The 25,124-nt window shown below is 41.5% G+C and overlaps 1 protein-coding gene across 1 annotated transcript in view; it reads right to left on the reverse strand.

Moving 5' to 3' along the window:
- Nucleotides 1-25,124, reverse strand: part of SCN10A (sodium voltage-gated channel alpha subunit 10) — a 107,707-nt gene that overhangs the window by 73,748 nt on the left and 8,835 nt on the right. The window contains exons 4-10 of the mRNA XM_081527404.1: nucleotides 10,660-10,788; nucleotides 8,683-8,774; nucleotides 6,268-6,489; nucleotides 5,800-5,863; nucleotides 1,810-1,951; nucleotides 1,465-1,662; nucleotides 616-786 (exon numbers count right to left, since the gene is read on the reverse strand). Of these exons, the coding sequence (XP_081383530.1) occupies nucleotides 616-786; nucleotides 1,465-1,662; nucleotides 1,810-1,951; nucleotides 5,800-5,863; nucleotides 6,268-6,489; nucleotides 8,683-8,774; nucleotides 10,660-10,788 (1,018 nt within the window). The remainder of the gene's footprint in view (nucleotides 1-615; nucleotides 787-1,464; nucleotides 1,663-1,809; nucleotides 1,952-5,799; nucleotides 5,864-6,267; nucleotides 6,490-8,682; nucleotides 8,775-10,659; nucleotides 10,789-25,124) is intronic.

Raw genomic sequence — 25,124 nt, forward strand, 5'->3', positions numbered from 1 at the left:
ACTGGATTGTTACCACAAGACAGCTACCAGGATCTCCTGGGCCAACAGTAGGTGAGAACTTGAGATGGAGGAGCTGAGGCATGAGGTTAGAAAGAAGCTTTTAAATGATTTCAGCACCACGAACAAGGACCCCTCTCCTGCTCCAGAACTGCAGATGAGAGTGTCAGAAGGAAGCTGACCCTTGACGTCCAACAGTTTCACAGACACCTCATGGTCAGCATGTTCAAACCACCTGCTCTATCTGTAATCCAGAGTTCTTCCTCCAGTGTGCCTCTCATAGAATCACTACCTACTTAAATGTCCAACCTGGAAACCTGGGAGTCATTCTGGACTTCTCCTTTCTTTTGCAACATTCCACAGTCCTAGTTTTGTTGATTCCCTCGAGCTCCCATAAGAGTCTTTATAATCCACACTTTTCCCCATCCATAACAACCCTGCCCTAGTTTAGGCCACCGTTGGCAGTGGTGGGGGGATAGGGGATGGATTATCAAAACATCCTCCTAGGCTCTGTGCCTCCAGTTATCTCTCTGCTACCAACCTCTTTCCACTTCAGTGTATTGTCCATGGAAGCTGCAAAAGTGGGTTATCTTTAAGGTACAAGCCTGAGCCCCTTACCATTCGGTGTTGGTTGTAAGACTCAGACCGGAGTGACCTGTTGTCGTCTGTGGAGCCCTCTGACACCCTTGACTTCATTCTGTGTTTTCTTTCACTGGCAGTTTTGGAGGCCAAGGGGGATCCATTGTGAGACTGGAGAGAGGCTGTGTCAACCCCCAGTGCTGCCAGCACCTGAACGGAGAGAATAGCAGCTATAGTCAACAGTATCTGGATATGCTCAGCATAAATGTGTGTCCCCCTAGACATTGGGTGAGGGCCTCTCAGCCAGAGGAGGTCTGATTCAGGACCTGAGTGGTGGTTGGATTGAGACATAGCAGGAAAAGCCACCTCTAGGTCACCTCCCTCATTCATACCTTGTAGTAAACTCTGTTGATGCCCTGCCCAGGTTTCTCTTACCAGGTCAGTACACTCACCTCCAGCTGCTTAAATGTTAGTAAACATTACTAATGTTAGTAACCCATTAGTAAACGGGTTACAGCTTCAGGATTCTGCAGAAAATTTCCTTTGACTGTACATTTGGCTTGAGCAAGCATGGAGGTACGAAAGGCCAGTCCTCTTGCCTCCAAGTAGGGCTCCCTCTGTGGAACAAGTCATGCCCTGGAGCTCCCCATGGGATCAGGTCAAAGTAGTCTCTAGCTGAGGCCACTTCCTTATTTAATTCTTCCCTTGTTCCATCCTGCTGCCTTCCATCTCCTCCAAAGAGCACCCCTCAGTGAATCACTTGCACAGGCTCTTCATCTGGGTTCTTGTTTTGAGAAATGACAGCCTTAATGTAGGAGACTGATCCAGATGTCTGCCCAACTGTGAACAGCCTACAACAGACTTCGCAAAGGTCCAGCCCTCACTGACCTCCTGCTCTGTCCGGAGCATCTCAAGGGCCTCCTGGAACTTCTTCTCCTTGGCTTCAATTTCATCAATGGTTGCCTGGTTCTGCTCCTCATATGCCATGGTGACCACAGCCAAGATCAAATTGACCAGGTAGAAAGACCCCAGGAAGATAACAAGCACGAAAAAAACCATATAAATTTTCCCAGAAGCCCTCAGGGTCTGCAGATTCAAGAGAAAAAAAGAGAAATGTGTATTCAGATAACATAGCCCCCTGACGTGGTCAGAGTCCTCCAGGAAAAAAATGTAGCCATGCAACAAACTCTCCAAACTCCAACCAAGTGTGTGTGGAGACATGCAGATCAATACCTGCTGGTAGAGGCGTTCCCAGGAATCCTGTGTCATGAGGCGAAACAGTGAGAGAAAAGCCCAAGTGAAGGAATCAAAGCTGGTATAGTTAAAATCTGGGTTGTCAGATGTCTTAAGGCAGAAATAACCTTCAGGGCAGTGGCTACGGCAAGAACAGAGAAGGCTGTCAATCACATAGACTTCTGCCTACTGGGGCCAAGACAGTCCAGGGCTGCCAGAGGACCCGAAGGTTTGAAGTCAAAGATTGGAGTTCAAGACCTAGCCTTATTCTCATTAGCTGAGTGACCTTGGACATTCAGCCTCTTTAGGCCTCAGTTTCTTTTGCACTTTAAGTGGGATAATAATCTTAGGAAACCACTTACCAAAACTGCCCACCGTGGCCAGACACAAAAATAACTTCTTACATGAGTTATGACAAGAGGTCCCGATTAGGAACCTACAGACTGCTGCCAAAACCAACTGGAAGAATTCAGGAGGGACCAAAAGGAGGGAGCAGACACCAGCCCCTAATAATCCTGCAAACCTCCCAGAAACCCTTGCGCTGGAAGCCGTCTTGATTGAGAGATGTGTGCGCCACGAGGCAGACCAAATATGGGCATGAGCAAAATGATTGGCCAGAGGCAACCCGGAAAACCAGCACCACCTGCATAAACCCCGAGACTGCGAGCACCCATTTACAGAAAAAGTGCTCTGTTCAAGCACTCGTTTACAAAAAAAGTCTTTCATTTTGTCAGTATGTGTGTATCTCCTCAGACAATTCATTTCTGAGTGTTAGACAAGAGTCCACTTTTCTGGCTCTAGTAGGGGATTCCGCCCCCGTCTCTGCGACCCCCCACTCCTACCCCCCCACACACACACACAGCCTGGCCCTGCCCCAGTAACATAATAGCTTCAGTTCAGTTTCATGCAGAGAGGAATGGCCTGGAGAAGACTAGCTGGCCCAGACAAGACCTCATAAGCTTTTTGCAAATTCACACTGCGAGAGGGTCAGTAAAACCTGAGTCAGTTGGCATCACCTGCTGAGTTGTCTTTCAAAGGAGGACACACATTAGCCAAGTTCACTGACCAATTAGATGCAACAGTAAAGACACCACTTCCCAATAACTGAGCCTCTCCTTCTCCTAAGTGCTTCACAAATGCTATAATTTAATCATCTCAATAATTCTTAAAAAAAAAAAAAAAAAACAGATGCAGAAGCTGGGGTTCAGAGAGAAGTCAGTTGTCTAAAACCACACAGATGCCAATGGATTTACTTCAAAGGTGAAATAAAATTGTCGAGTAGCTTGTGAAGACGTACCTATGAAGAAAGGCCAAACTGAAGATGACTGCCTGGTGAGTCCTGGGGTGGGGAAGGCTGCACGTCCCTCTTTCTCATCATAAGGAGCTAAGTTGATGTCGGGAAGCATCTCTAAGCTCAAGGTATGTGAGTGATCCTTTCCGGCCTTGTGGGATGGCCTGGCTAAGGAGACGGTAATGCTTTTTTTCATAGTTAGGGATTCTACTTTAGGATTCCTCCACCAACACCAACCTCTGAGGGATCTTCTTACTCCAGACATTCATGCAGACACACAGGAAGGAACCCATACAATTGATTAGGGCCTGACAACTTGATTGTAACCAAATCCCAATTCTATCTCCAACTTCGGTTGGAGATTTGCAAGTTCCCAGGCTCTGTAGACCCACATATAAAGACACTCTTGGTTTCACTCTCCCAAGGAGCTAGTTAACCCATTACCTGTAGGTTTGCTAGTTAACGCTAAGGGCAGCCTATCTCTGTCTCCCGTAGAACCCCACTAGAGCTGCTATACATCAACAGCTAACTGCTCAGAGAATTAAATGAGACCATGGTGCAAAGGCTCTTGCAAGAGGCCTTCAGCATAGTAAATATTATATGTAAAATGCAGAATTAAAATTCTTGCTGTTTTTAACCAGAAGCTACCAAAAAGATGGACTAGAATAATATATATGAAAGAACGCTGAAAATCATCAAGTATTTCCTGATACTTGCTCTCCACCTTGAGACCTCAGACTTTCTCCCTGCAGTGCCATTGGTCAGTGTGGGCTTTTGCTCAGGTCTCTGACTTCTCTGTGGCTCAGCACAGAACCCAGGTTTGGTGTTCACAGCATGCCCACCAGGGTTCTCTCTGCCCGTCACCTAAACTGGCCTCTACTTGACATCCCAGCCCTTTCCACTCCTTCCTGCCTGGCCAGGACCTACCCATCAGGATAGCTGGTCTCTCTCGGAGTCAGAGGGGGGCCCCATGGGCAGACCTCACAGCTTTATCACAGTCAGTGTATGGGTTACTGTGGAACCATCCTCATGAGAAATGTCATTATCCAGATGGGAAAAGGACACTGACAGATCCTTGGTTTCAATTAAGTCAAAGGCAAATAAAAACTGACATCAGAACAACCCTCTTCCTGAGCTCAAGAACCAAATGCCAAGTGCATTTATGAAGAAAGAGGCCAGGGGGTCTGTGTTGCTCAAGTTCTTCTGTTAGTCCCACCCCTCAGCTCTTGATGAGATTGTTTTCTTAGGGAACTGATGAAGGCTGAACTCCAGCATGCCCCACCCTGTGCTACTTACACAATATAGGGCTGTTAGCCATTCAGGGAGGGGGTTGTGTGGGCACACCCCTGCCATGGAGATGGGCAGGGATGAGCCTTTCTCATCTGTTGCCTAATCTCTTTCTGCTCATACCTGCTCCCGCAGTCAAAGCAGCAGGCAGACCTGAGGAGTCCCATGTGCCTTTGCCTCACACCATCACCTTGTTATGTTTTCCCAGCCCAGGGAGCCTCTAGGACAGCACTGGTTCTCCACAGCACAGCATCTTTATGTATATGCATCAGAGCTCACAAACTGGCAGATTGCTGGCTGAATTTGCATTGCTAAAATATTGTGTTTGGCCCATAATATGTAGATGTTTTTTGGAATTGGTAGCCAATGTTTATAGTTAAGAGAGTTAACATAAAAATCGAAATTTCCTGTCTCTCTTTTAAAAACCTCGATCATCTGGAAGCAGTGGACCCATGTTTCCACATGACAACCAAAAGCTGAACTGGGAAGTGGCTACCACTTTGACTGGTGCATGAACTCTCATGGTCTTGGTACCCACCCAGCCCATTCCTCACATTCCAGACACATGTTGTTATGTGTCTGGCCTCTGTAAGAATTTGAAATTGCAAAGTCTGAGGCATGTGTCTCTTCCTCCATTATGTGAGGATAATGAAACCCATGTGATGGAGTTGTGACAATTAAATGCAGAGCATTTGACACAAAACATATTTAACAAATATTACTTCCTTTCTTGGGCAGATTGTTTGCAAAAATGACCACAATTATTCCCTTTCTTGTCTCCATACCCCTTTCAATATGATCTTGCAAGTTTTCCCATCAAGAGGTGAGTCTGTTCCCCCATTTCTTGGATCTGGACTCACTTGTGCCTTGCAACTTGAGTCAACAGGATGCAGCAGAAGTGACATTATGCCAGTTCTAAGCCTAGGCCTCAAGAGACCTTGCACATTTCCATTCTTTCTCTTGGAATCCTGCCTCCAATAGGAGAATAAGCCTGGGCTAGTCTGCTGGTGGGTGAGAAACCACGTGGAACAGAGACAAGACACCCAAGCTGAGGCTATCCTGGATCAGCTGGACCCCTGCTAATCTGTCCACTGTCTGCAGATGCATGAATGAGTCCAGTCAATGTCAGAGGAACACCAGGCTGATCTCAGCCCAAAGTGCAGATGCACAGAATACTGAGCTAAATAAATGGCTGGTATTTTAAGTCACAAAAATCTTGGGGATGTTTGTTTCATAGCAAGAGCTTACTCATACACTCTCTCCCCATGAGCCTGGGATGGCAGAGGCCATGGCTTATTAATTTCCACATTTTCCTCAGGACTTTCAACTTAGGCTTCACCCAGAAAGAACTGATGACAAAAAGAAGAAAGAGCTGCTGGGCATTGGTGTTTTGTTATGGCTTGAACACTCACCCTGCATCAGATCCATTGCCACAGAGTAAGGGGTCAGAAGTGCCTTCTTTGGTGGTATAGTAATCTGCAAAATAAAAGAAGCAGCAGAAGTCTCACATATGGTTCTCAACCCTCAACTCAAGCCTTGAGTGGTGAAAACAACACCTGCTGAGATTTCTGCCTGAGCAAGGAGAGTACACTTGACTGCGTGCCCTCCGTGGGTATGCTGGGAGCTGGGAAGGGGAAATGTCTCATCTGGGAAGACAGAAGCTGAGCTGTGGCCTCAGCCTTGAGCATCCTCCAGCAGAGGCAGAATGACTTGCCTCTGGACTGATAGCTCATTTCCTTGGAAAAGGGACATTGAACAACCGAGAATGAGGGGGCCTCAAAGTAAAACACAACTCATGAGAAGGATTTCAGCAGGAAAGAGGAATCAAAATGTATGTCTGCACAGGTATGCAGAGGCGTCACACTCCCCACCAACCAGACCTGGGTCCCCATGGCAGTAATTCCACTCCCGTTTTTCGTGAGAGGAGTAATTGGCTGTCTCATTGACAACTGTGCAATTCTTGACACATTTGTTCTTGAGGTTGCCCTTGAAGAGCTGCAGGCCCACCAGGGCAAAGACACTCAGGCAGAAGACAGTGAGAATGGTCACGTCAGCCAGCTTCTTCACCGAGTGGATCAGGGCCCCCACGATGACCTTTAGCCCTGTGGGAAGATGACAGTGATACACCCACGTGGATGATGTGGCACACACAGAGCACACACGTGTGCCTGGCACGCTTGCATCTTAGCCTTCCTACCCTTTCATTACACACAGGTGTGAGATATTTTACAAACTCTAGGGCAGTTTCAAGCCCAGTTCCTCATCTGAACCTTGCCATAAGCCTGAGAGGCAGATAGAAGAGAATATTGCCCAATTGTAAAGATGAGGCAACTGAGACCCAGACTATGTATTATTAAAATCTTCTTAAAGCGAATAAATTCCTGACAGTAGAGATCTGATGAAAAAATAATTGTTGAGTACCTGCTGTGCTCCAGGTACTAGGCCTAGCATGAGGCTGCCAATTTCACTGCAGTCATTTGGTATCTATTATTCTGTCCTTATCTCAGTCCTGGGAGGCAGCTTGAGGCCTGATGAACATTGGTGTGTGTGAGAGAGAGAGAGAAAGGAGGAAGAAGAGGAAGAGGAGGAAAAGGAAAGAAAGAGGAGGAGGTGGAAGAAAAGGACAAAGAAGGCAGACATGGAGGGAGGGAGAGGTGCAAGGGAGATAGCACAAGACAGAGACAAAAAGACAGAGGGATGAACACAGCAATAGAGTGAGGCCATCAGAGACACTGCGAGTCACTGAGGAAGAAACAGAGAGAATCTGAGCAGCATAGCTGGCAGCAAAGATAGGGCCCCTGCTTGTTTAAGGAAGGATGATTTATGCTCTGGCAAAGGAAATCATCTTCTTTGGAAAAGCAGATTTTTAAGTAGCAGAAAGAGCTCTAAGCAGAGAAGCAAGCTGCGATCTAGCCTTGCCTTGTCTTTTTGGTCAACAAATAATCCACTGAGCACCCTCTCCCTGCTCGGGTCCCTCTCAGGAGCCAAGCAATGGTTAAGGCACTGGCCTGTTGTGGGGCTGTCTGACGAGTGAGGGGAAACTCTGTAGCATTATTGAGTAGGTGGGCACATAGAGAAACAGTCCATCACAGAAGCCTGGGGGTGGAAGTAGGGTCGGGTGGGGAGTTAAGGAAGATGGAAAGGACCAGGGAGCCTCCTTGAGGAAGTCAGAGCATGGCAGAACCCTGAGGATGCGTATGAGTTGAGTGAAGAGGAGAAGGGACTTTCCTAATAGAGGAGCAGCATGGCCTGGGGCTGAGTGATGAACAAAAGCTATGAGTATCTGTGGAATCACAGGAAGATTCTGGAGGTGGGTACAGGAGAGAGATGAGGCAGGAAGGGAGTCTCCATAGGCCAGGTGTTGTATACAAAACTCAGGGTCTTCCTGGCTGAGTAGGTGAGAGAGATACTAAGGGGAGGAACTGACTACTTATTGCTGTGATTTTCTTCATGAAGAAAATGATTCTTCATGATTTTCTTCGTTCAGTGGAAGCTGGCAAAGACTTTCCAGTCATTTCCTGCAGAGCCACATGCAGAACTGTGGAAAGGGACTTCTACTCTAGCGTAAGTATTTCTGTTTCCAGGTGAGGGCAGGGGTTTTTAGGTGAGGGAGGGGAGACAACCCATTAGGCCACAAGGGGGAAGCCTTGAGTCCCATCTCAAGGCCATTACCTGGTCTCAGGCCTCACCATCCCCTCCATCAACCCAGAGGGGGTTGAGGAGTATCATGTGGCAACAGAGATCTTGGAGGCCCAATAAGATCAGCTCTGGTGTACTATTTGCATTTCTGAATTGTCTGTAATCAAGAATTGTCTAATTATTTTCTCTTCTGTGGGTCCAAAGGCAGGGCTGAGGCTCAAATGTTCAGATTCATGAAAATGGGATAGACAATCACCAGAGCCTAGGACTGCCTTTTCCCTTCTTCTCTGTTACCAAGCTTACGTTTTGGTTTCAAGTATAAATGAGAATCTGACTGGAGGCTTGCCTGAATCCCGCAATGAGAATGTAAAACAAGGACCTGACCTTTTTGTCCTTTATGGACAGCATGAGTTACTCTGGACAGAGCGCTGGCTAAGAATCAGGACATGAGGTTTCCAGGTCACAACTGCCTCTAGTGATGAGGATTTGGGATTGTGTTTTCTACTCTCTGGGCCTCAGTTTCTTTGTCTGTTAAATGAGGACAATAGTCCATGTTCTGGCAATTTATAGGGCTCTTGTGAAAATCAAAGTGGGATGTTAGGCTGTGGAAACCAACATAAGCTCTATGAGTAAATATGCTGGTTAAAGCCACTCACCCGGGATCACAGACACGGTTTTTAAAGCTCTCAGGACTCTGAACGTCCGCAGGCCTGAGATCCCTCGGAGATCTGTCACTTCACCAGCGTAGCTGTAGACCAGAAACCAGTCAGTATCTCTGCATGAAGAGGGTCTTGGGAATTTATGCAGCATAAATAAGGACAATTTTGGGCAACACGAGCCTAGGAAGGACCCAGAACAGACACTGAGAATCTACTGGCACTTGCATCCATAGACTGACATGAACACTGATTTAATTATGGAAATATTCTTCAGAGTGGCCTCTTTGAGAAGATGCAAGGACTTCCCTGGTGGCTCAGTGGTAAAGAATCTGCCTGTAATGCAGGACACCTGGGTTCAATCCCTGGGTCAGGAAGATTCCCTGGAGAAGGAAATGGCAACCCACTCCAGTATTCTTATCTGGGAAATCCCATGGACAGAGGAGCCTGGAGGGCTACAGTCCATGGGACAACAAGAGTTGGACATGACTTAGCAACTAAAATACCACCACACCATTGTGATCTAGAAGATTCTGTGTACTACCCATGCAGATGGTGTGTGGCCAACCGATTTCCTTGGGCACTGGTTCCTCAGGGAAAGATCTTCATGTTCAGGAGGTACAAAGCTGATCCACTTTAACAGGTCAGTTATCAGCTCAGATTTAAGGTCTCCAACTTCTCCCTGAGGGTATGGGACTAACCCTGGAAAATGACTCTCAAAGCAAGAGTCTTTGGCAAAGAGACCCTGGGCCACACAGTCCCAAATGAGGAAGCTGGAAAGAGATAAGGATAACACTCCTAGAATGGCAGCCTGTTTCAGTTCAGTCACTCAGTCATGTCTGACTCTTTGCAACCTCATGGACTGCAGCACGCCAGGCTTCCCCATCCATCACCAACTCCTGGAGTTCGCTCAGACTCATGTCCATTGAGTCGGTGATGCCATCCAACCATCTCATCCTCTGTCATGCCCTTGTCCTCCTGCCTTCAATCTTTCCCAGCATCAAGGTCTTTTCAAATGAGTCACTTCTTTGCATCAGGTGGCCAAAGTATTGGAGTTTCAGCTTCAGCATCAGTCCTTCCAATGAATATTCAGGACTAATTTCCTTTAGGATTGACTGGTTGGATCTCCTTGCAGTCCAAGGGACTCTCAAGAGTCTTCTCCAACACCACAGTTCTAAAGCATCAATTCTTCGGCACTCAGCTTTCTTTATAGTCCAACTCTCACATCCATACATGACTACTGGAAAAACCATAGCTTTGACTAGATGGACCTTTGTTGGCAAAGTACTCTCTCTGCTTTTTAATATGTTATCTAGGTTGGTCATAGCTTTTCTTCCAAGGAACAAAAATTAAAAGTGTCTTTTAATTTCATGGCTCCAATCACCATCTGCAGTGATTCTGGAGCCCCCAAAAAGTCAAGTCTGTCACTGTTTCCATTGTTTCCCCACCTATTTACCATGAAGTGATGGGACCGGATGCCATGATCTTCAGTTTTTTGAATGTTGAGTTTTAAGCCAGCTTTTTCACTCTCCTCTTTCAGTTTCATCAAGAGGCTCTTCAGTTCCTCTTTGCTTTCTGCCATAAGGGTGGTGTCATCTGAGTATCTGAGATTATTGATATTTCTCCTGGCAATCTTGATTCCAGCTTGTGCTTCATCCAGCCCAGCACTTCACATGATGTACCCTGCAAATAAGTTAAATAAGCAGGATGACAATATACAGCCTTGGAGTACTTCTTTCCCAATTTGGAACCAGTGTGCTATTCCATATCCAGTTCTAACTGTTGCTTCTTGACCTGCATACAGTTTTCTCAGGAGGCAGGTAAGGTGGTCTGATATTCTCATCTCTTAAAGAATTTTCCACAGTTTGTTGTGATCTACACAGTCAAAGGCTTTGGCGTAATCAATAAAGCAGAAGTAGACGTTTTTCTGGACACACCTATAATGTCATACACAGATCAGTGTGGAGCAATACTCACGCCAGAGTGATGACACTAAAATCCAGCCAGTTCCAAGGATCTCTCAGGTAAGTGAACTCATTTAGACAAAATCCTCTTGCCAATATCTTTATCAAGGCTTCAAAGGTATAAATGACAGTGAAGACATACCTGGGAGGGAAGGTGGAAAGGGAGTATTAACTGCACCTTGGAGGGATCTCAAAAGGAGAGTGGCTGTGATTGTTCCAAACGAGAACGTGCAAAGAGCGTCACCAAGGTAGGGAAGAAGAGGGGAAGGTAGGGAGATGAGATGCAGATGGAGGAACTCAGAGGAATGACAAAGATGGATGAGGTGGGGAAGGACGTGAGTGGCTGGGATGACTAGCTGCCTCTGCTGCTCTGAAGGTAGGCAGAGAGTGATGGCACGCAACCACCACAGGGTTCCAAAATTCCTTCTGTTCCATGAGGTTCCTCAAGGCACCTGCCCTGAGGGAAGCTGGCAGTTCCTCCCTCAACTTGTTGACTGAAAATACGGAAGAGGGAGGAGATCTGACTATATCCCCACTCTCCAGATTTCTCTGCTTCCCACTGTCTTTTCTTCTCATGCCATGCTTGGCCTCCTAGCATTTCTGGCCTCAGGGATACTGATCTGTTTACTATCTAAAGCAATAAATAACTAGGTGTCACGGAAGAGAAAAGCATCTGAATTCATACACATTTTCTTGGGAGGATGGATCCTGTTAGAGGAAGTCATCTCAAAAGAGCCTTTTTATTCTGTTGGACACATTTTGGGTTTGGATTTGAGAAGGCTCCAAAGCTGAGGTTGAGAGTAGGGGAGTGTTTCTCTAGTGTTCAGAATGCCCCAATCACTGACAGCAGTGGTTCTCAGACTCCAGCACAGATCTGACCGACCCCATGGAGAGTTTGTTCAAGCATAGATTTCCGGGCTGTCAGTCCAGAGTTTCTGATTCAGTGAGTCTGGGGTAGAGCCCAAGAATTTGCATTTCTAACAAGTTCCCAGCTGAGCCTAATGCTGCTGGCCTGAGGAACTACCCTTTGAGAACTGCTGCCCAAAGGGACATAGATGCATGCATAAATCACACCTAATTTTGGATACACTACATTTTTTTAAATTATATGATTCTAAATTTAAACACTGGTATGAAAAATGAAAAGATTTTTGATTGAATATGGCAGATTGAACATGTATTTACCTCCAAACTTTTGGAAAGCCTTCTTAAATGATAGTAAAAGGAACTTGTAAAGAAGCATACATTCACTAGGGCAATGATAATGGAGAATACAACAGTATTTTGGAAATTAGAGTGAAGACGGATGAATGGTAACTGACACAGCAGACCCTAGAAAGCCAGAAGCAGGGAGTTCCCAGAAGCGAGCCAACCCAGATAGCAGAGCTGCTTAGGATTTAGAGATGCTAAATGTCTCTGAAAGTGGAGCCCAGGGAGACAGTGGCAAGTGGGTCTGTAAAGAGAGCTTGAAATTCTTTATTAACAAGCAATTGGGCTTTCTAAATACCACCCCACACCACCCATTCAGAGAGAAACTGCCTCCTCTGATCTGGAAATAGACCGACTGAATAAGAGGGAGAGAGCTGCATCCTGAAACAGGGGTATGAAAGAAAAATTTACATATGTACTAAAAGGCAGACAACCCTGCCACCCACCCACTTCTTCCCCTCAGTAAGTTCCTAGAAGCTTGGCAGTCAGGTTAACAGCTCAGGAAGATGCTGCACATTTAATATATTCAGGCAGTCAGTGAGCATCAGGAATCTGAAGGATACTTCTAACACTAAAGACTAAAGGAATGAAACAGGAAAGAAAAAGAAAAAGAGAGAATGCAGATAGAAGTAGATTTAGGAAATATCCTGATCATTAATATTTTTAAAGAGTTAGGAGATGAGAAGATAGTGGGTACAAACAGAAGGCTACAAACTAGAACATTCAAAGGACAAAAGCGAACACTTGAAAGCAAAAATATGATAGCCAAATTAAAACATTAATAGAAGGGCTAGAAATAAAGTTGAAATCTCACAGAAAGTGGAACAAAAAGAAATAAATAAGAGGTGATTCAAAATATGAAAATTAGAGAATTAGACCAATAGGTACAATGTCTGACTAATGGGAGATCTAAAAAGAAATAGAGAAGGAAATATACAGGAGAAAATTATCAAAGAAATAATATAAGAAAATTTCCCTAAACTGAAGGATCTAGTCAGTCAAAATATCCATGAGTGTTCAGGAAAATGAATGAAAAATGTTCATATCAAGGCACAACATCACAAAATTTGAGAACATTTTGCACAAACAGAAAAGCCTAACTTTTTCTGAGGGAGTGAAAATCAGAGGTCACATACAAAGGACTGAGAATCAAAATAGTGCCAGATTTCTTCATAGTAAAAATCGGAGGTTATAAGACAATGGAACAATGCCTTAAAATTTCTGAGGAAAATAATTTCTAATATAGAATTGTTTCTCCAGCTAAACTGTTTAGATGAGGGTAGAATAAAGATATGCCAAGTCTCAGAAAATTTATTTCCCACCAACTCATCTAAAAAAGTTACTAGATGATGTGTCCCACCAAAATAAGGAAGTAACCAATAAAGAGGAGGATATGGGATGCAGGCAAGTGACAAATGGAATCCAAAAGAGGATGGAGAAAGAAAAACCTCTGGAAAAGATCTGTTCATCATGTCAAGGGAACATCTAGATCAAATGGAGGCAGCAGTTGAGGGACTCTAAGAGGGATTTTCCCAAGAAAAATGGAAATTGATGGGTAATCTGATACATTCAAGTGAACTTAAGCAATTATTAAACCTCTGGAGAAGACTTTGGGTGCAAATTAGTGATAAATATATAGAAAATTGAGCAAAGGAAGAAATGACGTCCTTATTAACTCCAGAAAAAGCAAAAAAAAAAAAAAAAAGTATCCAAAATATACCGCATGATACAGCTGTGAGTAGTATTTGCTTAGCAATACTATTCTATAATCATATATGTAGTCAGGCAGTGTACATATTGTCTGATTATCTAACCAAAAATTATAGCTATAATGGGAAGAGGAGAAACAGAAAGAGAAAATAAGTGTTTATATGCGGACCTAATCCCTTTCTTTTCTATAACAGAAAGCCAATAGATAATATCTAATGTGGAAAAAAATTTTTAAAATAGTAGTCTGAGTATATTATTAGAGAATGAGAGGTATCAAAGAAAGCAGTAGAAAAAAAAAAAAAGAGTGGTTGCCTCTAAAAATACAGATTAGCCGTGAGGAGATGAGAAACATGAAATTGCTGTTTTTGTCTGAATCTTTATGGAGCTATGTGACCTTTTAAACCATGTATCTGTGTATCTTAACTAAAAGTCGAATTAAAAAGCGAATAGCAGTAATGTTTTTTTCTTATCTGTGAGAGGAGAAATGCTGTTTGAAATCATTCACGAAGAAATCTATATCTGGCTGGGGAGCTGCTTGAGCTGTCAGCTGCCATAGCTTGTTGGGTTTCCCCCCGCTCTTTATGTTTTCTAAATTAGAAAATCTTAACTCAGAATTATAGGTTGTTGGGGAGCTTTGACAGATTATTTCTGGCCTTTCAGATCAAATGCAGATCTAGAAATTATGGAGAGAGTACTCTCTAAAGACTATTTTCAGAGTTTCACGAGAGGACAAAAGCCCCAGCTTAGTGCCACTGCAAGCGAGGTAAAAGGTCTCAGCTGGGGAGGCAGCAGCTGATGGAGTCACATCCTCTCTCTGGTGACATTAGCCTCACAAGGTATTTCTGCATGTTCGGATGCAGCATTTGGATGTGATTTTTAATATGCAAAGACATACCTTAAGTGTTTTTCCTGATGAGTAAAGAAAATCACTGGTACTGGGAAAATGTCGAACTCTCAGCCACTGAGCTATTTGCACCACTGTTCAGTTTTAAGAAGCTGTGATATTTAATCATTTAAAACTTCTGGTATTTAGACCCTGAAGTCAAAGATCCAGACTATTCAACATCCTAAATATATTACTGAGACATGCCATGCATAGTCACAGAAATACTCATTTTAAAAGATTTGATTTCTTATTAGAAAACATTGCAAAACCTTTTTTGTTGTTGTTTGCCAGCCAGAGCAATTCAGTGTGCAAAAGTATCCTGTACTCACTTTTTGTTTCAGCCCTATTGGCTGAGAAGACATATACTAAGTGACCACAGTCAGTTTATAATCACAACTTCCACGATGTCCCTCAACAGCAAATTAGGGTCTGGAGGCATGCTATAGACAGACCTCCACTATTTTCACCAATAAGTGCCATACTGCATTTGGAAGCAACATCTTCTGTTGGTATAGTGATGCCTTTCCTTGCTGCTCATGTAGCTAGAGCTTCTTTAATATCAATTTAAGTATCTTTTCTTTTCATTGTGGTAAAATACATATAATAAAAAATTTACTACTTTAAATAACCATTTTAAGTATACAATTCAGCAGCATTAAATACATTCGTAAAATTGTGCAAACATCACCAAAGTACATCCATCTCTAAAACTTTTTCATCGTCTCAAACAGAAACTCATTAGGCAACTCCCCATTTCTCCCTCCCCTGCTCCCTGGCAACCACTATTCTACCTTCTGTCTCCATAAATTTGCCTATTCTAGGTACCTCGTATAAGAGGAATCATATCAATACAATACTGGTCCTTTTTCATATCTGGCAAATTTAACTTGGCACAGTATTTTAAAGCTTTATGTTGTGGCAAACATTATCCATGTTGTGGCAAATATCAGAATCTCATTCATTTTTAAGGCTGAATAATATTTTATCATATAAACATACCACATTTTGTTTATCATTTATTTCTTGGACATTTGTCCATTTATCTGTTGATGGGACATTTGGAAACCACCTTTCAAGTATTGTGAATAACACTGCTACGAACATTGGTGTAGGAGTTAATGTACTTTTTAAAGTCTATTTCATAACTGACAAGCTAAGTTTAATTAAACCAGAAATCTCTTCTTTTAAAATCAGCTTCATGATAAATAGGACAAAAAGTTATCAAATACTTCTCTCTCACATATATGGTGAATCTATACTGACAACTGACTTATTCAATCATTTTACTCAACTATGAAGTACAGTGTCTGCTTGTTTACACACATAACAGTCGACGATTTTTAAATGCCAGTCACATTATAAGAAATCCAATAGCTCTGATAAAGGAATTCTACTGATTATTTTTTGCTTTCTTTCCAACTACAATATTTGTTATTTTTGAAGCTGGTTTTATATCTTACCAGCAAGGGTATAATTGTGCTTATTTTTGCTATGAAGGCAAATGATGACTCTATAGTTTTTATATCTTTCAACCTTTAACATGGAATTTTGACAATTTTTTACTGGAAATCCTTTTCTTTTACATTTGTACTAGGGACAGTCAGTTGGTTTAAAAGTGAGGTTGATAAATTAGAATATAGTAAGGAAGTTTTGGAAGTCTTCCAGTATTATTTGATAAAATGTTAAGAGATAATAAATTAGGTATTAGAACAAAGGGGCTTCCCTGGTGGCTCAGACAGTAAAGGATCTGCCAGCAATGCAGGAGACCTAGGTTTGATCCCTGGATCAGGAAGATCCCCTGGAGAAGGAAATGGCAACCCACTCCAGTATTCTTGCCTGGAGAATTCCAGGGACAGAGGAGCCTGGCAGGCTACAGTCCATGGGGTCACAAAGAGTCAGACACGACTGAACAACTAATACACACACACTTGACCAAAAGGATCATTGATCCAATAAAATTTATTTATCATTATTCATTGTCATCTCCCTGTTTTCTTATGTATTTTTATCTGCTTTTGTGAGATTATCCACATCGATTGTCCACCTATGACATATAGATTCAAACTTTTTGCTTTGACAGAGTCCATTTATTACTTATAGGATTTATTTTTCTATTTTCATCACTATTATATTTCTGCAAACCACTTTTACAATGATAGTTTGTTCTTTGAATTGCAATACTATGCAATGGTAATGATGACAAATGCAAGTTTAACAAAAGTAAACAGCAAATGTAAATGTAATGTCATAGGACAATAAAATACATTAATTAAGATAGAGGATGAACTCCATAACTCCATGTTAACCAGTATGAACTAAGGCAGTCCTTGAAGTTCATACACTGCTCTAAAAAACATGAAAAGTCAGAAATTCTATGCAAATGACAATTTTACATTTCAGATTTTTAAATGATCTGTGTGTAAAATGATAACATTGCTTTTTCTTCTGAATCTGTCAAATGTTTTAGAAGCTACTGAAGAGACTTTTAGTGAAAATTCTTTGATCACTTATTGAGAAATGCCATGGGGGGATGGAGAGCTGAATTGTTCTGCAGAGCAGAGTGAGAATTTGGAGTTCTCAGGTCCAATAGAGAAGGAAGACAGTGAAGCAGAGATGGAAAAGCAACCCAAAAGGTTGGCTCATGAGAGAAGATTATAAGTCAGCCTCATTTACCTAGACAGATCAAATGAAATGCTAGCAAACCAAATCCAGCATTGATCAAGCTAGAACCATTAAAAGAGATTAGCAAATTTATTACTGTAACCTATTATGCTGCTAATTCGCTTCAGTCGTGTCCGACTCTGTGCGACCCCATAGACGGCAGCCCACCAGGCTCCACCGTCCCTGGGATTCTCCAGGCAAGAATATTGGAGTGGGTTGCCATTTCCTTCTCTAGTGCATGAAAGGGAAAAGTGGAAGTGAAGTCGCTCAGTCGTGTTCGACTCTTAGCGACCCCATGGACTGCAGCCTACCGGGCTCCTCCATCCATGGGATTTTCCAGGCAAGAGTACTGGAGTGGGGTGCCATTGCCTTCTCCGGTAACCTACTATATTAATAGATAAAAGATTATATGATAATAAGAATAGAAATATTGATAAAAAACAATACTCATTCAAAATGAAACTCTTAAACCAGAAGTGAAAAGTAATTTCCATAGCTTGATAAGGGAAGTATCTTATAAGAATCCCATAGTCATCATGATAATAGTGAAATATTAGATGCATATTCTTTAGAACCAAGAACAAAAGAAATATAGTCACTATTAGCATCAATTCAGCATTGTCCTGAAAGTCCTGGCCAGTTTAATAAGACAGGAAAAATAACCAAGTGGCATAAGAATCATAAAGAAAGAAGCAATTTCCTCATTATTTGCAGATGATATAACTGTTTGAATAATAATTGTTAAGGAGTTCTGCAAGGTTGCTGAATGCAAAACTAATATACATAGATTTAATAACATCAATTTATTTTAGCAATAGAAATATTCAAAAGGGCAACAAAATGGTAATGTACCTAGAGACAAGATATGTAAGAACTTTACAGAAGATGTCAACTCTTATGGAAGAATATAAAAGAAAGCTTATATAAATTGGGAGATACAATTATATATGTTATAAAAGTGGCAATTTTTCCTGTGGTAGTAGATAAATTCAATGCATTTACAAACAAAGTTTTAAGAGTTGTAAGAAAAGAGCTTGAAAATCTGACCCTCACATTGATATGGAAAAGTAAAGAAATGGGAGGAACCAAGATAATTTTTACAAAGACAAGTAAGGAGGGATCAAATGATCAACCAGATTAAATCCTACTATAAAGCATTTAGATTATGTGGTATTGACTCAAGGAGTGACAAATAGATCAGTAAGAGAGACAGACTTGAGTATGCATGGGAATTAGGTGTATGACAGAGGTAGTAGGAGGAATCACAAGAGAAATGATAACCAACTAAGAATCGTGTTGGAATAATCTTTATGGGAAAATATTAGAAGCCTATCACATATCACACACACACACACACACGCATCTGAGGGGATGAATTATCTAAATGCAGAAAGAAATATGATGACTTTAAGAAGGAAATACAGGTGAATATAGTACAGAATACTGTATAGCAGTACAAATTATGATATGGATACATACATACAAAGTGCTACTTAAAAATTTTTTTCTTCCTTAGAAATTATATGATTTTGGTTTGTTTATTTTTTTCATCTGAGAGTTCTCCAAGAGGTGTTTTAAAAATTATCAAATGGGAGGATCATTTTTTTTCCTGATTTTGTTATTATTTTCTCATTTTATTGCAGTGTGATCAGAGAATATTTTCTTTATTATTTCTACTTTTTGGATCTTGTCTAGGTTTTGTTGTTTAATATTTGGCCAAGTTATACAGTTATTTTTCAAGGAATATAGTCGGAAATATATTAATTAGATCTATCTTATTAATTATGCTACTCTGGTTATCTGTATCCCTACATACTTTTTTATATATTTGATCTGCCATAGGGCTGAAAGAAATTAATTACACTTCCATATTCCCTACAAGTTTGGCCTCAGGTCAAATAACAGGGAGGGAGCACAGCCCTGCCCTTCAACAGAAAATTGGATTAAAGATTTACTGAGCATGACCCTGCCATCAGAAAAAGACCCAGGTTCCCCCTCAGTCAGTCTCTTCCATCAGGAAGCTTCCATAAGCCTCTTATCCTTCTCCATCAGAGGGCAAACAGACTGAAAACCACAATCACAGAAAACTAACCAATCTGATCACAGGGACCACAGCCTTGTGGTCAATGAAACTATGAGCCATGCGGTGTAGCGCCACCCAAGACAGACGGGTCATGGTGGAGAGTTCTGACAAAACATGGTCCACTGGAGAAGGGAATGGAAAACCACTTCAACATTCTTGCCTTGAGAGCCCCATGAACAGTATGAAAAGGCAAAAAGATAGGACACTGAAAGATGAACTCCCCAGGTCGGTAGGTGCCCAATATGCTACTGGAGATCAGTGGAGAAATAACTCCAGAAAGAATGAAGAGACAGAGCCAAAGCAAAAACAACACCCAGTTGTGGATGTGACTGGTGATGGAGGTAAAGCCCGATGCTGTAAAGAGCAATATTGTAATGCTAGGTCCATGAATCAAGGCAAATTGGAAGTGGTCAAACAGGAGATGGCAAGAGTGAACATTGATATTTTAGGAATCAGCAAACTAAAATAGACTGGGATGGGTGAATTTAACTCAGATGACCATTGTATCTACCACTGTGGGCAAGAATATCTTGGAAGAAATGGAGTAGCCATCATAGTCAACAAAAGATTCTGAAATGCAGCATTTGGATGCAATTTCAAAAAGGACAGAATGATCTGTTTGTTTCCAAGGCAAACCATTCAATATCACAGTAATCCAAGTCTATTCCCCGACCAGTGATGCTGAAGAAGCTGAAATTGAACAGTTCTATGAAGACCTACAAAACCTTCTGGAACTAACACCCAAAAAAGATGTCCTTTTCATTATGAGGGACTGGAATGCAAAAGTAGGAAGTCAAGAAACACCTGGAGGAACAGGCAAATTTGGCCTTGGAGTACCAAATAAAGCAGGGCAAAGGCTAATAGAGTTTTGCCAAGAGAACGCACTGGTCATAGCAAACACCCTCTTCCAAAAACACAAGAGAAGACTCTACACATAGACATCACCAGGTAGTCAATACTGAAATCAGATTGATTATATTCTTTGCAGCCAAAGATGGAGAAGCTCTCTACATCAGCAAAAACAAGACCGGGAGCTGACTGTGGCTCAGATCATGAACTCCTTATTGCCAAAATCACACTTAAATTGAAGAAAGTAGGGAAAATCACTAGACCATTCAGGTATGACCTTTATCAAATCCCTTACAATTATACAGTGGAAGTGACAAATAGATTCAAGGGATTAGATCTGATAGACAGATTACCTGAAGAACTATGGACAGAGGTTTGTGACATTGTACAGGAGGCAGTGGTCAAGACCATCCCCAAGAAAAAGAAATGCAAAAGGCAAAATGGTTGTCTAAGGAGGCCTTACAAATATCTGTGAAAAGAAGAGAAGTGAAAAGCAAAGGAGAAAAGGAAAGATATGCCCATTGAATGCAGAGTTCCAAAGAAGAGCAAGGAGAGATAAGAAAGCCTTCCTCAGTGATCAGTGCAAAGAAATAGAGGAAAACAATAGAATGGGAAAGACTAGAGATCTCTTCAAGAAAATTAGAGATACCAAGGGAACATTTTATGCAAAGATGGGCACAATAAAGGACAGAAATGGTATGGACCTAATAGAAGCAGAAGATATTAAGAAGAGGTGGCAAGAATACACAGAAGAACTATACAAAAAAGATCTTCACGACCCAGAAAATCACGATGGTGTGATCGCTCAACTAGAGCCAGACATCCTGGAATGTGAAGTCAAGTGGGCCTTAGGAAGCATCACTATGAACAAAGCTAATGGAGGTGATGGAAATCCAGTTGAGCTATTTCAAACCCTAAAAGATGATGCTGTTAAAATGATGCACTCAATATGCCAGCAAATTTGGAAAACTCAGCAGTGGCCACAAGACTGGAAAAGGTCAGTTTTCATTCCAATCCCAACAAAAGGCAATGCCAAAGCATACTCAAACCACCGCACAATTGCAGTCATCTCAAACGCTAGCAAAGTAATGCTCAAAATTCTCCAAGCCAGGCTTCAGTAATACGTGAACCGTGAACTTCCAGATGTTCAAGCTGGATTTAGAAAAGGCATCGGAACCAGAGATCAAATTGCCAATATCTGCTGGATCATCGAAAAAGCAAGAGAGTTCCAGAAAAACATCTACTTCTGCTTTATTGATTACGCCAAAGCCTTTGACTGTGTGGATCACAACAAATTGTGTAAAATACATAAAGAGATGGGGATACCAGACCACCTGACCTGCCTCCTGAGAAATCTGTATGCAGGTCAAGAAGCAACAGTTAGAACTGGATGTGGAACAATAGACTGGTTCCAAATTTGGAACGGAGTACGTCAAGGCTGTATACTGTCATCCTGATTATTTAACTTGTACGCAGAGTACATCATGAGAAATGCTGGACTGGATGAAGCACAAGCTGGAATCAAGGTTGCCGGGAGAAATATCAATAATCTCAGATATGCAGATGACACCACCCTTATGGCAGAAAGTGAAGAACTAAAGAACCTCTTGATGAAAGTGAAACAGGAGAGTGAAAAAGTTTGCTTAAAACTCAACATTCAGAAAACGAAGATCATGGCATCTGGTCCCATCACTTCATGGCAAATAGATCAGGAAACAATGGAAACAGCGAGAGACTTTATTTTGAGGGGCTCCAAAATCACTACAGATGGTGTTTTCAGCCAAGCATGTTAAAAGCAGAGACATTACTTTGCAGACAAAGGTCCGTCTAGTCAAAGCTATGGTTTTTCCAGTAGTCATGTATGGATGTGAGAGTTGGACTATAAAGAAAGCTGAGGGACAAAGAACTGATACTTTTGAACTGTGGTGTTGAAAGGACTCTTGAGAGTATCTTGAACTGCAAGGAGATCCAAACAGTCAATCCTAAAGGAAATCAGTCCTGAATATTCATTGGAAGGACTGATGCTGAAGCTGAAACTCCAATACTTTGGCTACCTGATGCAAAGTGACTCATTTGAAAAGATCCTAATGCTGGGAATGATTGAAGGCAGGAGGAGAAGGAGATGACAGAGGATGAGTGGTTGGATGGCATCATCGACTCAATGGACACGAGTTTGAGTAAACTCTGGGAGTTGGTGATGGACAGGGAGGCCTGGCGTGCTGCAGTCCCTGGGGTCACAAAGAGTCAGATGTGACCAAGTGACTGAACTGGAACTGGAATCCCCTACAGTGTGGATTTTGTGTTTGTGTTTGGCAGCTCTGCACTGCATGTGTGATCTTAGTTCCCTGAACAGGGATCAAACCCGTGCCCCCCCGCAGTGGAGGCATGGAATCCTCACCACTGAACTACCAGGGAATGCCCCTTACAATGTTTTTGTCTATTTACCCTAATACTCTTATAATTTTTGATTTACGAACATTGTTGCCACATTATTTGTTGCAAAAATTTACATTATTGTTTATAGATTATTTAGCAGCAGCAGCAGCAGCAGTGTCATTTTTATCCTGTTTATTAAGTTTTGGGCTAAATTACACCTTCTCTGATATTAAGATCTTGCTTCCTGTTCTATCTACCTTCACTATATCTTTGCCCATTTCTTAATTTTGACCTTTCTGTGTCACTTTGAGTGGTATATTTTTAGTCAGCACAGAGTTCAGTACTGCTTTGTTATATAATATGACTTTTTAAAACAGATGAGTCAAATACATTTATATTTCTTGACATGATAGATTTGATCTCAGTTTACTTATATTACTTTGGTATGTTTTTAATAGTTTTTAAAATATTTCATTGTCTGATGTGTTTTATTTGCTTTATTTTTATGTATGATTCTGAATTTAGAAGAGTTTTTATTTTAGTACTTGCTTGAAAATATACATTTATAATTATAATAAAGCTATACCATACATTGCCCTTACTATGTTCTCTCATTAAATTCTCTTTCCTCTCCTTTTTATCCATCATCTGACTGTATTTAATAATATGTTTTTCCTGCTTACCTTTGCACTGTTTAATATAATTGTTTTTCATTCCTATGTATCAACTTTAAAGAATGCTCTTTAATTTCTTGCTGTTAGAAAAACAACAATAAGTGAACATCCTCTGCTCCCATGTTCTTCCCTCATTCCAGTCTCAGTTTTTGCCACCTGTACCACATCAACATTCTCAGGGCTCTGGAGTTTTAGAGGGTAAAATGCCTTGGTCTTCATTTTTATCCTTCTCTGCAGGCACTGTCATTTAACAAGCCCCGGTCTGCTGAGTCATTTACCATCCTCCATCCACTCTTGGTTTTCTGAGAGTGTTTTGACATCTTTTGTCCTCTGTGCTTTCTTTTCTACTTCTTTTTGTTCTTGTATATTTATACTGTTCCCATGCTGTCATTCCATTGGCATTTTCAGAGGGTTGGGGTAAAACATATTCATGCTATCGTCCATATTTAACCAGAATCCCCAAATAACTCTTACTTTTGATAGAAAATGCTTTTGCATTAAAAGTTAAAAAGGATAGAAATTTTACATGCTATAATGCTATGTCATCTCTGTATATATGTATATATACTTTATATAGAGAGAAAGAGTAAACTAAAATTCTAACAGCAATTTATCTACCAAGTTACTGTCTTCTGACTATTTTTTCAGTATTCTGCATTTAATGCAATAGTCATTTATTTTAAATTTATTTTGTTTTAAAGCTTTTCATTATGGTATGTGTCTGACTCATTGCGACCTCATGCTCTGTAGCCCTCCAGGCTCCTTTGTCCATGGGATTTCCCAGACACCAGTGGGTTGACATTTCCTACTTCAGGGCATCTTCCTGACCAAGGGATCGAACCCAAGTCTCTTGTGTCTCCTGCATTGGCAGGTGGATTCTTTACCACTATGCCACCTGGGAAGCCCAACATGTAACATACAGAATGAAAGTGTACATGGAATATAAATTAGCTATAAAATGAATGCTTGTGTACCTGTCAGCTTAGGCTGCCACAACAAAATACTATAGATTGAATGGTTAAACAACAAGTATTTATTTTCTCACAGTTCAAGGGGCTGGTGCCAGAGTGGTCAGGTTCTGGTGAGAGTCCTCTTCCTGACTTGCTAATAGAAATTTCTTGCTGCGTCTTCACATGGTAGAGAGAGCTGTGGTGTCCAGTCCTCTCTTACAAAGGTACCAGGGTCATAGCTCATTTATAGCTCAGGGTTATAATCTCATTTAACCTTTATCACTTCCTTAAAGGCCCCTTCTCCTTTATAGTCACATGGCGGGGGGGGGGCAATTAGGGTTTCAATATATGAATGCAGGTGGGGGACACTATTCTGTCCATAGCAGCTGTATGACAACTACTCATGTCACAAAATGGAGCATTTTGAACACCCACAAGCTCCTTCCCTCCTCTGCCCTAGAGGTTACTACTATCCTAACTTTTGGTACTTTTTTCTTGTGTTTTTAGTTTATATTTTTATCTGAGTATGCATCCCAAAGCAGTTAAGTTGTGCTTGGTTTTGAATTTTCTATACATGGAATCATATTTTTGAACCTTGTGTCGGTTTTTTTTGTTCAATATTATGTTCTAAAGACCCTGATGCTGGGAAAGACTGAAGAAAGGAGGAGAAGGGGACGACAGAGGATGAGATGGTTGGATGGCATCACCAACTCAATGGTCACGAGTCTGAGCAAGCTCCAGTATTTGGTGATGGACTGGGAAGCCTGGAGTGCTATAGCCCATGGGGTCTCAGAGTCAGACAAGACTAAGCGACTGAATTGACTGATGTTCTTAAGACTGTTGTATGGAATTATAGTTTATTCATATCCATCGCTATACATTATCCCCTTTTAAGAAAATAACAGAGATAGTTAATACATTAAAAAATATATAAGGCACTTCCCTGACAGTTCAGTAGTTAAGACTTTGCCTTCCATTGCCAGGGGTGAATGTTCAATCCCTGGTCAGGGAATTAAGATCTTGTGGCCAAAAAATGAAACATAAAACAGAAGCAATATTGTTACAAATTTAGTAGACTTA

The sequence above is a fragment of the Giraffa tippelskirchi genome, chromosome 9 (assembly GCF_054371585.1).
Source record: "Giraffa tippelskirchi isolate mGirTip1 chromosome 9, T2T-mGirTip1v1.2.pri, whole genome shotgun sequence".
NCBI classification, from domain to species: domain Eukaryota; kingdom Metazoa; phylum Chordata; class Mammalia; order Artiodactyla; family Giraffidae; genus Giraffa; species Giraffa tippelskirchi.